This window comes from Arachis hypogaea, chromosome 14 (genome assembly GCF_003086295.3).
Source record: "Arachis hypogaea cultivar Tifrunner chromosome 14, arahy.Tifrunner.gnm2.J5K5, whole genome shotgun sequence".
Taxonomy (NCBI): domain Eukaryota; kingdom Viridiplantae; phylum Streptophyta; class Magnoliopsida; order Fabales; family Fabaceae; genus Arachis; species Arachis hypogaea.
The window spans coordinates 15,326,777-15,340,106 of record NC_092049.1 but is presented as its reverse complement, the minus strand read 5'-3'; the positions used below and the strand labels follow the sequence as shown (position 1 = coordinate 15,340,106).

The following is a 13,330-nucleotide window of genomic DNA, read 5'->3' as shown; positions in this document are numbered from 1 at the left end:
GATTGTTATGATGTCTTCCCTGGAAGCGAATGCTTATTGCTAGATGATAATATGTGTGGTGGAGGATTATTTGAGAGGCCTACTGAAAATGATAAGGAACACTTGCGTCCACTGCATATCAAGGCTCGTGTTGATGGAAGGATAGTCAATAAGATTTTGGTTGACGGGGGAACTGCTGTTAATCTCATGCCTGAAAGAATGATGGGAAGGCTTGGAAAGACTGAAAAAGATCTGATTAAAAGTAGCATTGGGGTAACAGATTTTAATGGAAGGACTTTTCTATTAGAGGTGTGGTTCTGCTGTCAATTGAGGTTGGTTCTGTCAATAGGCCAACTCTATTTGTTGTGGTTCCTTCAAAGGCTGGTTTTAACTTGCTTTTGGGACGTGATTGGATTCATGGAATGGGTGCTATTCCATCCACTCTACATCAAAAGTTGATTTTCTGGAACGAAGATGGAGGAGTGGAAGAAGTTCCTGCTAATAAGAGTACATGTTACTATGATGAGATGCATGTGGAGTTCAGGATGTATAATCTTGGAGTCAAGTCACTGACAGTTGACACCAAGGCATTTAATCCTGAAAGTATTGAGATGTGTAAAATAGATATGAATGATTTTATTTTAAAAAAATGCATCAAGTTTAAGATCTCGGACAAAAATAATCTCTCATTGACATTTGGGTATGTACTTCATAAATACAAAAACCTAATTGACTTAGAAATTCTGTTGAGTCTCTTAGCGCTTGGAGTCAAAACTATTAGAATGTTAGTGTGGAGATTTTATAGGATTAGAAATTTTATCAAATTTAATTGGCACCTGGAGTTTAACATATGAAAGAAACGACTTCACGAAGTTAAGATTTTGTTACTTCTGAAGTTAGGAAAATTGTGTCAATTAAAACAATGAAAGTGTGTGTCAAAAAAAACTCTTAATTGAAATATTAAAGGTCAAAACAAAGGTCAATTGATACACATTTAATGTGCCGAAATTAGAAAAGATATCATTTGACACACTTAAAAATTTCATACAAAAGAATAGACCCCATTGACAGTTCAACTATTAATGTAAAAAATTTTATAGACTTAGAAATTCTGTTAAGTCTATTACTAGTAGGCATTTAATCTGTCAAGCGAATGTGTCTAAAATGTCAATTGACTCTCAATATCAAAAATAAAAAAAATGTCAATAAACAACTAAGTTTTCTCACTTTCAATCATTGCATATCTTCAAGTGAGAAATCTTGGGGGCATCTTGTTAGACAAAATATAAATTTTATAAGAAAATTATAAAAAGAAATAATTAGTTATTTGGTAATGTTCCTATATATAATATTTATATCTATTTTAAATTAAGTTAGATCATGTGATAGTTGGTTATTTATTTAAATTTTGAAATTAACAGCAAGGAAGAAATGCGGGAACAGCTACAAGAAATTCAAATTTCCTGCAAGTGGTGTACAAAGAGTAACTGCCCATTGAGATTAGGCTAGTCTATAAATAGAGTTTTAGGAACACGTTGTAATCAGTTCAGTTCTTCTTGGAAAACACTTAGAGACCCAAAAACGCTCTCAGCCCCTTCGCATCACAGAGTAAAATTGGGAATCTTAAGTAATTCCTCTGAACTCAAACACTTGTATTTTGCTTTCTTTCAGTTTTTATTAATAAAATTTATTTACTTTTACGTCTTTTTCTCTTTTACGTTCATGTTTCTTCTTTCATCTTCTTTTTAATTTCCTGTTTGTTTTAATTTCTGCATTTTACTTTGCCTCTGGCACCTTGTATGTTTTCCTTTTTATCTTTAATTTTACTTTTGAAACTACAATTGAGACTTTGAGACACCCACAAAAGGAGTCGTTTCCGCTCCTTGAATTAAGATTGTGAAACAAAACTCGAAGATTGTTGATTTATTTGTTGTTAACAATGGAACAAAAATTTGAGTAAAACACATTATATTTTTATTTAATAAAATAGCAGTGATGTCAAATTGTAAATAAAACATATAAGCTATAAAAGTCATTATTAGCTCCAGTGATGATAAGCAAACCAAACCATATCAGATTACAAATACATTAGTAAAAAAATAAGACAAATTAAGGAGGGAAACATAATTTTTTCTTTCTTTAAAATGCTTACTCTTGCATTGTAGTGACCGTTAGACAAAACACTGCCAAAAAAATAAAATAAATTAAATTAGACAAAACTATAGAATTTAACTAGAGAGCTAACTTTTTAATCCAACATTAATCAACTTTTTAAAATTAGTTTTGTACCTTAAATCTTAAATCTTAAATCTTAAATTATAAATCTTAAATTTTAAATCTTAAATTATAAACTCTAAAATAATCTTCTAAAAGATAGAATTAAAAAAATAATTTTACAATAAAAAATTAGTTAATGTTAATTAATTAAAGAATAAAATATTATTTTTATCCCAAATGTTTAGAGTAAGTTTTATTTGTGTCCTTAATGTTTAAATCGTTCTATTTGTATCTCAAATATTTGTAAAAGTGATTCAATGTTGTCCTGCTGTCAATTACATATTATGAGCTTTAGTTTGAGTTTTGAAAATCTTTTCTTGAAATTAGAATACAAATGTCTAGAACGGAATCGATGATCCACTCCAAAAAATAGCTCATCAAAAGTTGAAACTAATCTCTGCAATATTTATATAATTCATTTTTCTAGAGACATAATTGAAGCTAAACATAAATAGTGGGTACAATATTGAAATCCAACACATCTAAATGAGACATAATTAAGAATAAATACATCAAAATGAGAATAATTGAAAAATATAATCTGATTTGTTAGTATAATTGATGTCAGGATAACATTAAATCACTTTTATAAACATTAGGGATTCAAATAAAATGATTTAAACATTAGAAATAGAAATAGGACTTACCTTCAAACGTTGGGACAAAACGATACTTTCCTCTTAATCTATTTTTTTTTTTTAAAATATCCTATTTATTTTATGATGTCCCTGTTAATATTAAAAGCAATGAACCAATGATGGCACTTAATGAGAATTGGTTGAGACTTGAGTGAGATCCAAATCAAGAAAGACGTAACTCTCATAATAGAAAGTCTTTTCCTTCACCTTCTTATAGATTGCACACCCTATTTTACATCATTTAGCCAATAGAGGAAAAAATGGTTAACAGCACTACCGAGTGCAAGGTTGTTATTATTAGGGAATTTGATAAAGAAAGGGATGTCAAGGTGGTGGAGAAGCTTGAAAGGAACTGTGAGATAGGGACCAAAAAAGGGGTCTCCATTTTCACTAACATGATGGGTGACCCTTTGTCTAGGATTAGGTTCTACCCCATCCATGTTATATTGGTATGTGTATGTAACTAATATCTTCTCATCATTTAATTAATGTAATTCCGCTGCTGATTTGTTGTCCAAATTAAAATCAAAATTTTTCTTCTACCCCTTAATCAAAGTTTACATTATCTATGTTCCATACTTTGTAATCTATTTTATATATATAGTTAAAAGTAGGGTAAAAAACCTATATATCCTATGTTTACAAAGCATTATTTTATATCACGTGATTGAAAGTATATTAGACTAAACTATTTATTATTTGCTTCATAAATAATTATTATAAATGCAGGTAGCTGAACTTCTTGAAAGCAAGGAGATTGTAGGGGTAGTTAGGGGATGCATTAAGAATGTTGGGACTACTACTCCTCCTGGTTCACTCTTGAAGATGGGTTGCATCATAGGCCTTAGAGTCTCTCCTACTTACAGGTAATATTATAATTAACATCCACTTTCTTTAGTTTTAATCGGATAAATTTAACAAGTTAGCTAAAAACCCTTATTAAACGTATTAATAATTTAATATAAAAACTTTTCATTGAAAAATAAGAAATTTGGGATGTTTTTGGTTTGCGCTTTTCTTATTTTTATTTTCAGCATTTTTTATTTTTAAAATTTTGCGGAAAAAAAAAAGAGAAAATAGGAGGTAAAAATATATAATTTTATTGTTTTTAATACTATTTTTTTTTACAAAATTCAAAAAACAAAAAATACTAAAAATAAAAATAAAACTAAAAACATAAATCAAATACATCTTTAGATTTTCAATATATTTATTTAATAACTGTAACAAAACAAATATCTTGAACAACAATATATATATATATATATTAGGTCATAGTGCATGTTTGTAAAAAAATTATTTAAATTATCATTCAAATATGCAGGAGAAAAGGGGTTGCATTAAAACTTGTTACCTCACTTGAAGAATGGATGGTGAGAAATGGAGCGGAGTATTCATACCTAGCAACAGAGAAGAACAATGAAGCATCCAAAGCCCTATTTGCTCTTAAGTGCAACTATGTGAGTCTTAGCTCACTTGTCATTTTTGTTCATCCAACTAGCACTAGCACAAGCCTACCAACAAAGCATATTTCTGAAAGGGATATTAAAATAGAGAAGGTGAACATAGATCAAGCAATTTCCTTGTACAAAAGAATCTTGAAAACCAAAGAATTGTATCCATTGGACATAGACACTATCCTCAAGGAGAAACTAAGTCTTGGAACATGGGTATGTTATTACAAAGATGAGGGTTGCATCAAATTGCAAAACATGGTAGATAATAATAATGAAGATTTTATTACTACCAATAATAATCAAACCCTAATTGGATCAACATCATCATGGGTAATTTTTAGCATATGGAATACTTGTGAATCTTATAAGCTTCAAATCAAGAAGTCTTCTCATCATCATCCACTAAGGTTTCTTCACACAACACTGAAACATGCAAGAGAGAAGATTATTTTCCCATGTCTTAGAATTCTAGTGAGTGAATCACTGAGTAGACCCTTTGGATTTCTCTTCCTATATGGGCTCCATGGAGAAGGAAATAACCTTGGAAATCTCATGGAATTCATATGGAGGTTCACATCAAGGTTGGGAGAAAGCATGAAAGATTGTAGAGTGGTTATCACTGAGTTAGGGCTTGGTGATCCACTTGCAAATTATGTTCCTCAGACAGATTCTATGTCTTGCATTGATGATCTTTGGTACACAAAAAGACTCTCATCAATTGGACATAACAATGGAAAGGATGAAGAAATGGCTATGAAGAGATATGTAGGGAATGTTTTTGTTGATCCTAGAGAATTTTAGAGCTATATGTATGTATTTCCCTTTCAATTTCAAGCCTAGCTACTATTAAATTGACCTAATAAATTAGATTGGTTTAACTTCTATAGCTTAGCTTCTCATGATCTCTCTTATCAATTATGATCTAAGTTGTTAGTAGCTACCTTAACTAAAAAAATTGCATTGATGGTTAAAATCTTTACTGCCTTTTTAATTTATTGTTTTCCTATTTCTCTATTTATTTCTTTTTAATTTATATGTCATTATCATTTTCTAATCACGATTTTGTTAAGAAATTAATTTTCTTTAATCCTACAAAATACTGAATAAGCAAAAATTAAGAGGGAAAGATAAATTTAAAGAAAAAAAAAATTATTGATTAATTATCGACCGAAAAAAGTTAGTTATTGTTTTAATATATCCAAATATATTGGATTAAGAATGTATCAATGAATATTCTTATTTGTTATTGTGACATTTATATATCTTTGCATTAACATATCTAAATATAATATATATATATATTTAATTTAAATACATTAATATCATTGAATAATTCATAACATGAAAATATCATTGCTGAAAATAGATGTACCAATAAACCATGAGAAAGTCTATAGGATCAGCCGTTTATTAAAATTTGGCTAGCACTTAATTAGTAAAAAAAAAATAAGTAATTCTATATCATTAGATGTAATTTTTTATCATTAAAAATACTAATAATAATTAATTGATGACTACAAATTACAAAATTTACTGACCTATAACACTCCTAAATAAACCATACCGTAGACTTAGTTATGCCCTATTGACAGTATATATGCTGCCATGAAGATATTTCAAATCAATTGAATCAATCAAGTCAATATATGTGAAGACACACACAGAAACAGGTTGTATGTAGTGATGTCAAAATTTTCGTCTGTGGTTATCATGATTTTATGACCACAACGTCGTTGTTGTATGACACAATGTAGTTACAACTCAATCATCAATTTTTTTTTTTTATTTTCAATAATTTTTTTCTATTTTAAACATTTAAAAAGTGCCCTTAATAAAACTAAATTAGAAATGTTTTCTTTAAAATATAAAAATTTAAAATGCTAATATTTTTCCTTTTATTGAAGAAATATTTTGAAAATTTTTATCTATTTAATCTATAAAAAACTGTAACACCATTTAATTGCAAAAGCCCCTATAGCTCAGTGGTAGAGCGTCAGTCTTGTAAACTGAAGGTCTGTAGTTCGATCCTGCATGGGGGCAATTTTCTAAATTTCTTTTCTTCCATATTATGTTGTTCATTTTAGTCTAACAACTGAAATATTCACAGATCCTAAAGTTGATACTTGATAAAATAAAAGCTGAACTCAAAAACATGCCATTACTATATTGACTCTCACCAATATTTTTTTCTCATTGCAAGTATTTTCTCTCCAAAAATATGGAACTGAAACTGGATGCAAACTAGTAAGTATTGGGTCTGCTTTATTCTCATTCAAAAGTCGGTTCTTAAGAGTGCTTGGAGCAAAATTTAAATACTGTACACTAATTTTAACTTGGAGATCGTTTAACAAGGAGAATGAATTATATTATATGTTTATATATTTTCACCGTTCATTAAACATTTTTTGTGAATCCCATTTGATCCCACCTTCTGAATCAATGGTAAAGCCTAAAAACCAAGACATGATAAAAAGCATATATAATCTTCAGATTGAGAGAATCTATTATGGAAAAGAAATCCACTAAAATGAAAAAATTTGTAAAATAATAAAGTAAAAAACTAATTAAGTAATTATTATTAAATTTATGTCTTCTATTATGTGAAAATCCCACAACTTTGATACAAGAATAATTAAATTTTCACTTTATTATCCTGAAGTTACCACCAATCTGTACTAAAGGCCAAAGCCCAACCACGTTATCCTTCACATCATACTATCTTAGCATGTAGCCAGAGTATATAATATCACAAAATCTGGAACGTCCAAAACTGGAATTTGATTACATTATAAATGTCAGGGTTGGTTATTTACAATCTTAATCTTCACAATCACAATACAGTGCTCAAAAAACAAATCAAGACTATAGGCCAATCAGGCCTTATTCCAAAACAAGACAATAACGTTTGCAATCTCAATTTTGTCAAGGAATAAAAAAATCTAGACCTGAGCTTCTGTGAATTATCAAAGTTCCCTCATAGTAGCTGTCTCTCACCTTCATCAAATCTTGAAGGAAAGACTCAAAAAGCCTCAGAAAAAATGTAAAGAATTAACTGCCAACCCAGCTCCTCTTTCGAGCCGGCCTATGTTGCTTCATTTCACCTGTATCGATTGCCGAGTCATTGTTGATAACTGAACTCTCTTCTGCTTTGGTAGAGATTGGCTGCTTAAACCGCTCCCTGCGCTTCTCCATCTTCGCCAATGTATCAAGAATCCTTTGGCTGTCATAACCACCTATTAGATGGACAGCATTATTTTCATTTTTTGACCGTCCCTTCCTCTCAGTTTCAGTGAGCGTCGCAACTTCAGAAACATCTCTTCTGGATGTAGAAGCCTCTAAGCATGGTTCTTCCATTACAATCTGACCCTCCTCAATATCCGAGCAGTCCTTGTGCCCTTTGTCCGGAATGTTCTGAAGTGATTTCTTGTTTCTGTGGTTGCTCTCACATTTTGAGGTGCTCAGTTTGATGGTCCTGTGACGAAATTCTTCAGAACCCACCAAAGCTCTCCGCTTCTTAGCCATTCCCTGGTTCACTGATTCAAGCATATCCTTGTGTAAGACTCTGGAACTTGAGAGAGACTGCAGAATCAATCATGAGTCCACATCACAAATTTATAATCAAACCATACACCTTGAAAATATCAATGCTCTAACCAATAATAACAGTAAGAAAGATGATGATGATGATAATTTTGGACACATGCGGTATAATATATCAAATAAATACGGTGTGATAAATTTCAGTAGCAGATTAAAGTAACAGAATCCTAAAGTGACAGCATATAAGTAAGGGTATTAACCACCCAAGCAATCATAGGCTTAGTCCTTGCGAGTTTGAGATAAGGGTTCAATCCCTGTTCACGTGCTTGTAATGACTAATCTTTTTTGGAAGAGACTAATAATGACTTCTAGGAACTCAACCACAACATTATGATAGGGAATAAGTTCAAATCATAAAACAATAACAAGAAAAATAGTAGTAAAGAATTAACATAACACAGTAAATAAGCAAAAGAGTGAAGACAGTAGTATAGTATGCATTGAACCAATCAAGTTTGGTAAAGAAAATGAGCCCAAAAGATGTTTAGTATACAGATCCTTGACCATAATTTCCCCAACTTTACCTTTCCTTCCTCACTAACAAGATGTACTGATTTCCTATATCTGGGCACGGCTTGCCAACATTTACCCCTGTCCATGATTTTAGATCTACCATTTAAACAATTCTCACTACTTCTCGGCATATTTAGTTGATGCTGCTGAAATTCTATACCACCCAATTGCACCTTAGCATGCAAAGAGGTTGCATGAATTTCATGATGCTGAAAAGTATTTTCATCTTCAATCCAATTAAGGACCTCAGAAGGGGACCTGTAACACTGATACTCTTCTGCTGGGTCAATCATGAAATCTTCATCCTCAACAGCATCAGTATAACCATAAGACCCTCTGTTGTTTCTAGCATGTTCATATCTTCTAGAAACCTCCAATTTTTCAGTTACTCTAGTGCCATATGCATAGTTTCGCATGGAAGTTGCATATGATTGTCTATATTCCCTTCTTTTTTTTGAAATCTGATGACGTTTGTATTTCTGAGAGTAATCTTCCCTTTTCCCAGGCCACAAGTTATCCAAATCTAAAGGTCTGTCACAATGTCTATCCCTTCGAGCAGATCTTCTAGGATCTATATCAATATCTGAGAACGACTCTTCATGTCTATTATTTAAAGATTCCATATTTCTCTCGGAATACGGAGATATTCTATAGCTTGTGTTTAGAAACTCTAACTCATATTCATCAAGATCATCACTGTAGTATCTGTCTCCAAAACGGTCATTCATTCTTCTTCTATGAGCACCCCTCTCCTCATCAGGAAAGGATGAATGTTTTCGAGGAAACTGCCTTAACTCCCAACAAGAGTGAGGACTCAGGTCATCAGCATAGTACTCCAAATCAGCATCATGCCATTTTCTCTCTCTTCCTTCATCATCTGCCATAGGAGATCTCGATTCAAAAAAATAATCCCTCTCATTTTCATATTTTCTGTCATATTGGTTTGTCTTCTCCCGAAATATTTCTCGATCATCCCGATATGAATATTTAGTGTGCAGAGTTTGAAACAGGTTGTTGTTAACCTTTTCTCTGCCATAATAGAAGGATTGTTTTGTTTCCCTATCATATCTTCTTTTACGACTAGCAAAACCTGGCGCTCGTTCTTTACAAATGTCATAATCAATAAATTGATTTCCAAACAGAGACAGATCCCTTGCACTATAACTGGGGATAGAGGAAGAATCATTATCATATTCGATGGGATAATTCAGACTAGAACCACGCCAGTGTCTACCATTTTGACGCCTGCATTCCTTTTGAAATGGGCGTTTATTTCTTGAATAGTAAGTTACATTTGGTGGTCTTCTGTCCAAACTGTTGCCTTTTGAGTTCTTACGATGAACTGGCAAGGAGTTCTTCAAGCTAATGTCAGAATTCACTGATTGCCTTCTCAAAGGGATATGACTTTTCTCATTATCAACATGCACACTATTTTCTGTTGCCTCAGAATCGCTATCAGTATAGGAAGTCAGACTGAGCTCTTGATCACCAAGTGACAATTCTGATTCAATCCAGCATGGATCAGCACTATATGTGTCTATGGCAATGCCTTGCTCTGATTTCATTTCTCCCCCTGGAACTTGTGCAGCATCATTTGAATGTTTGTCTACTTCATCCTGAAGTTCATGTTCATCTACTTCAGGAATCAGCCCAGTTCTGTGAAAGTCATAGTCCAGGTAAGATTAGTGAAGCTGATACAACAAGTCCAATTCACTAAATAATGTGACTTCAAGTAATCACAAGGAACTTTAAAGGAATCATCAGTCAGATCTAATATCAAATAAATAGCACACCTTTCTTGAACTGATTTTTTCACAGCTTCCAACTGATCCTCAGACACATCGAGTTCACCAGAAGAAGTGAGGATTTTGTTATCAACTAGAGCAGGTTCCCCTTCTAATGATGCATCCATTACAGTGCTATTCCCAGAACGGGAGCAATCATCAGAGGACTCATGCACCTTGATCTGCTCAAACCAAACATAATTACTACAAAGACACAAGACAGTTAGAGCAAAAGAATTGTAGTAAACTTAGTGAGACCTCACTTGTATAATGACATCAGAATCCTGATTGCGTGGGCGCTTTACATCCATTGATGGTTTGCGTTCAATCATATTATCCTCAACCTGAATTGCTCTGCCTTTTGGCTGAGTTACCAAATGTTAATCAGTACCAACGTCCAGCTTCATATACTGAGAAAATAACTTGAAACTAATATCGTGGCATAAATATAAGTGCAGCTGTTTAAAATCTTAAGTTATAGAGAATAGATAAAAATGGGGGGAAAACTGGAAAAGAAGCTCTGCATCGGAATAGGGAGATGCTTTTCAAACCATTGACCCAATGCTCCTCTTTATGTTAATAATGCACTAGTGCAGACTGTGTAGTACAACACAAGACACCTCATACATGGCTCCTATCACCTGAATAACCTTAAAATTCTAACAATGGCCAAGTAATTATCACAAGCATACCAATTCAAATTCGGATGAAGGGGAAAGTGCACTCCCAGACACAACTTCATCAATTTGCTGACTCATGGCTTCCTGAAATATGTTGTAGTCAGCAAGAAAGTACAAAAGAAATTACCATGAAAGCTTAAGTTATAACACAAATTTTTTATTGTTCTTTCACAACAAGTACAACAGACTTACACACCTGAGTCAGTTTTAAAGATTCATCACCAGAAATACCTGTTCCCATAGTTGTTTGCCAAAGTTGCTGCTGCATGCAGTTTAAGTTTAGGTTATGGTCAGCTAAGTTTCATTAGATCCTCTGGGTTAAATGTCAATGATATCAATACTAAAACATTAAACAAACAACCTAAAGAGTAGTACCAAAATCAAGTAGCTTCAGTATTGCGAGCTATAGAAATGGATAAAATATGAGAATTAAAGGCAAGTATGCAGCATCACGTAAAAACTATAAGGTAACATTTTCGCACAGTAATATAGTAATATACACACCAATGAAGCACAATATAGCTTCCATGTATTCTCATTAAATCCAAAGTTGAAATAATCTGTTATGTCAGCTCCGGGAACCCTCCACGATTTCTCTGGAAACATCTCAATGTTCACATCAAATATACTCCTGCAATGGATGAGAGAATTCAGGACAGAAGATAATATCTGTGAAAGCTCACTATGTCCAACATACCCTAATATCACTCTTTGTGCTCAAAGAATCACATAAATCTATGACGATAAGCTTACTTGCAACAAATTTCATATACCAAAGCAATTAAAACACCATAAAAAAATGCTACAGAATTAATTGAGGCACGCATGAACTACATGTCAAAATGCATAATACACTGACCAGTACCAAGGTAGAACCGATCCATATCCATATTGAAACCCCATAGGATTTGGTGTGGCGCAAATTCGAGTAACATGAGAGGAACTTGATGGGAGGTTCTGCGAACATGTATCGCCATTCCGCCAGCTTTTGCTCAAGGAAGAACCGATTCCCAGCGATATCAATCCTTGATTCCTTGTATACTACAAAGCACAGACACAATACACAACAAACCAAAATCTATTAGAAACATCAAATTAACCACTTCTCATTTTCAAAAACACTGCCACAAGACCAAAATAGAAAAAATTTGACAGAAAAAGAAAAAAGTAGGACTTCAATTGAAAATAACATATTAGAAAATAATGAAAAACAATGACTCCATTATTAATCGAATCTATGTGTTTTAACTAAAAAAAATTCTTATTCATTACCGTATCCAATCCAATTCACCACAAAATTATATAAAGTAACAGCAATTCAGCTTCCGAACTTGGAACGCATAACAAACAAACCATCAAAATTAACAACTTTCAAACATGTATAGAGGATTGAAGAACGAACCTTACGACGAAAAAACAAGGAACCGTATCCACCTCTGACCCCATTCTTACTCAGAAATTCGGACCTATCCTCCAATCGCTCACCACCACCACCATCGCCGCCACCTTCACCACCGCAATCATCATCCACGTCATCAGAACGAGCAACAGGTGGAAGACCGTTGCAAACGCCTTCGTCGTCGTTCAAGACAATGTTCAATCCGTCGTCGTCGTCACTGTCACTCAAGGCAACGCAACCGCCGTCACCGTTACCGTTAGGATCGGGCGGTTGCTGTCGCTGTTGCTGCTGCTGAATGAAGAGGTCTGTGGTTGGAGCGAGAGGTGGAAGTTCCACGTCAGCATAGAGTTCTCCAAAATCGTCATCGTCATCGAAAGCTTCCATTTGCGTTTTGTGTTAGTAGCTAAGTTGGTTCCTTTCCTCCATTTTCTTCAACAAAATATCTTTCTTGCCCAAAACCCTTACAAGTCACTCAGTGTAAAGTGTTAAACCCTAGCTGCTTTTTTTAACTCATATTTTTACATTTTTAATTTTTTATTTTTCGTTTTTTCCCCCTGCATGTTGTTGGAAAATTATTTGTAAATATTTGTCATCAAATTAAGTATGATTGTGTATCATTATACATAGCAAAAATGATTAAGTCTTGATTTTTTAAGTTTTTGATAAAGAGGAAGGCTAGGGGTCAGTAATTTTGGTATTTTGTAACTATCAATTAGTCATCAATAGTGTTTCTAATGGTGGGAGATCATTCACTTTTGTTTTGATGGTTAAGTACTGGCCAAAAAATACAAAAGTTGTTGGCCTCCTAGACTTTTTCTTTGATGAATACTAGTGTATGTTCCGTATCTTACACGGTAATACATAAAATTATATAAAAAAAATTTATTAAAATTTAAATGAAAAATATCTATTGTAATTATTATTATAAATATTTTATAACTTAAAAATATTAAAAATAATTAATATTTATTTTAATTAATTTGGATTGGTTGAATGAGTATCT

General features: G+C 32.8%; 1 protein-coding gene and 1 non-coding gene across 5 annotated transcripts; one reads left to right on the top strand and one right to left on the bottom strand.

The window, feature by feature from the left end:
• The first annotated feature begins 6,319 nt into the window (after positions 1-6,319).
• TRNAT-UGU (transfer RNA threonine (anticodon UGU)) lies at positions 6,320-6,391 on the top strand. The gene has a single exon. It is a non-coding gene; the product is annotated as a tRNA-Thr (tRNA).
• Positions 6,392-7,107: 716 nt separating this feature from the next.
• On the bottom strand, positions 7,108-12,821 carry LOC112741652 (uncharacterized). Of its 4 annotated transcripts, none has more exons than XM_025790704.3 (9): positions 12,331-12,819; positions 11,788-11,969; positions 11,433-11,559; positions 11,125-11,190; positions 10,941-11,012; positions 10,512-10,613; positions 10,258-10,430; positions 8,476-10,120; positions 7,108-7,930 (listed from the first exon to the last, which is right to left on the bottom strand). In XM_025790704.3, the coding sequence occupies exons 1-9, from the start codon at positions 12,709-12,711 to the stop codon at positions 7,400-7,402; spliced, it is 3,279 nt and encodes a 1,092-aa protein (XP_025646489.1). In that variant the 5' UTR covers positions 12,712-12,819; the 3' UTR covers positions 7,108-7,399. The 4 variants fall into 4 exon arrangements, with proteins under 4 accessions (XP_025646489.1, XP_025646490.1, XP_072069931.1 ...); XM_025790705.3 differs by having other exon boundaries at positions 11,125-11,187; XM_072213830.1 differs by having other exon boundaries at positions 11,794-11,969.
• Positions 12,822-13,330: the final 509 nt, after the last annotated feature.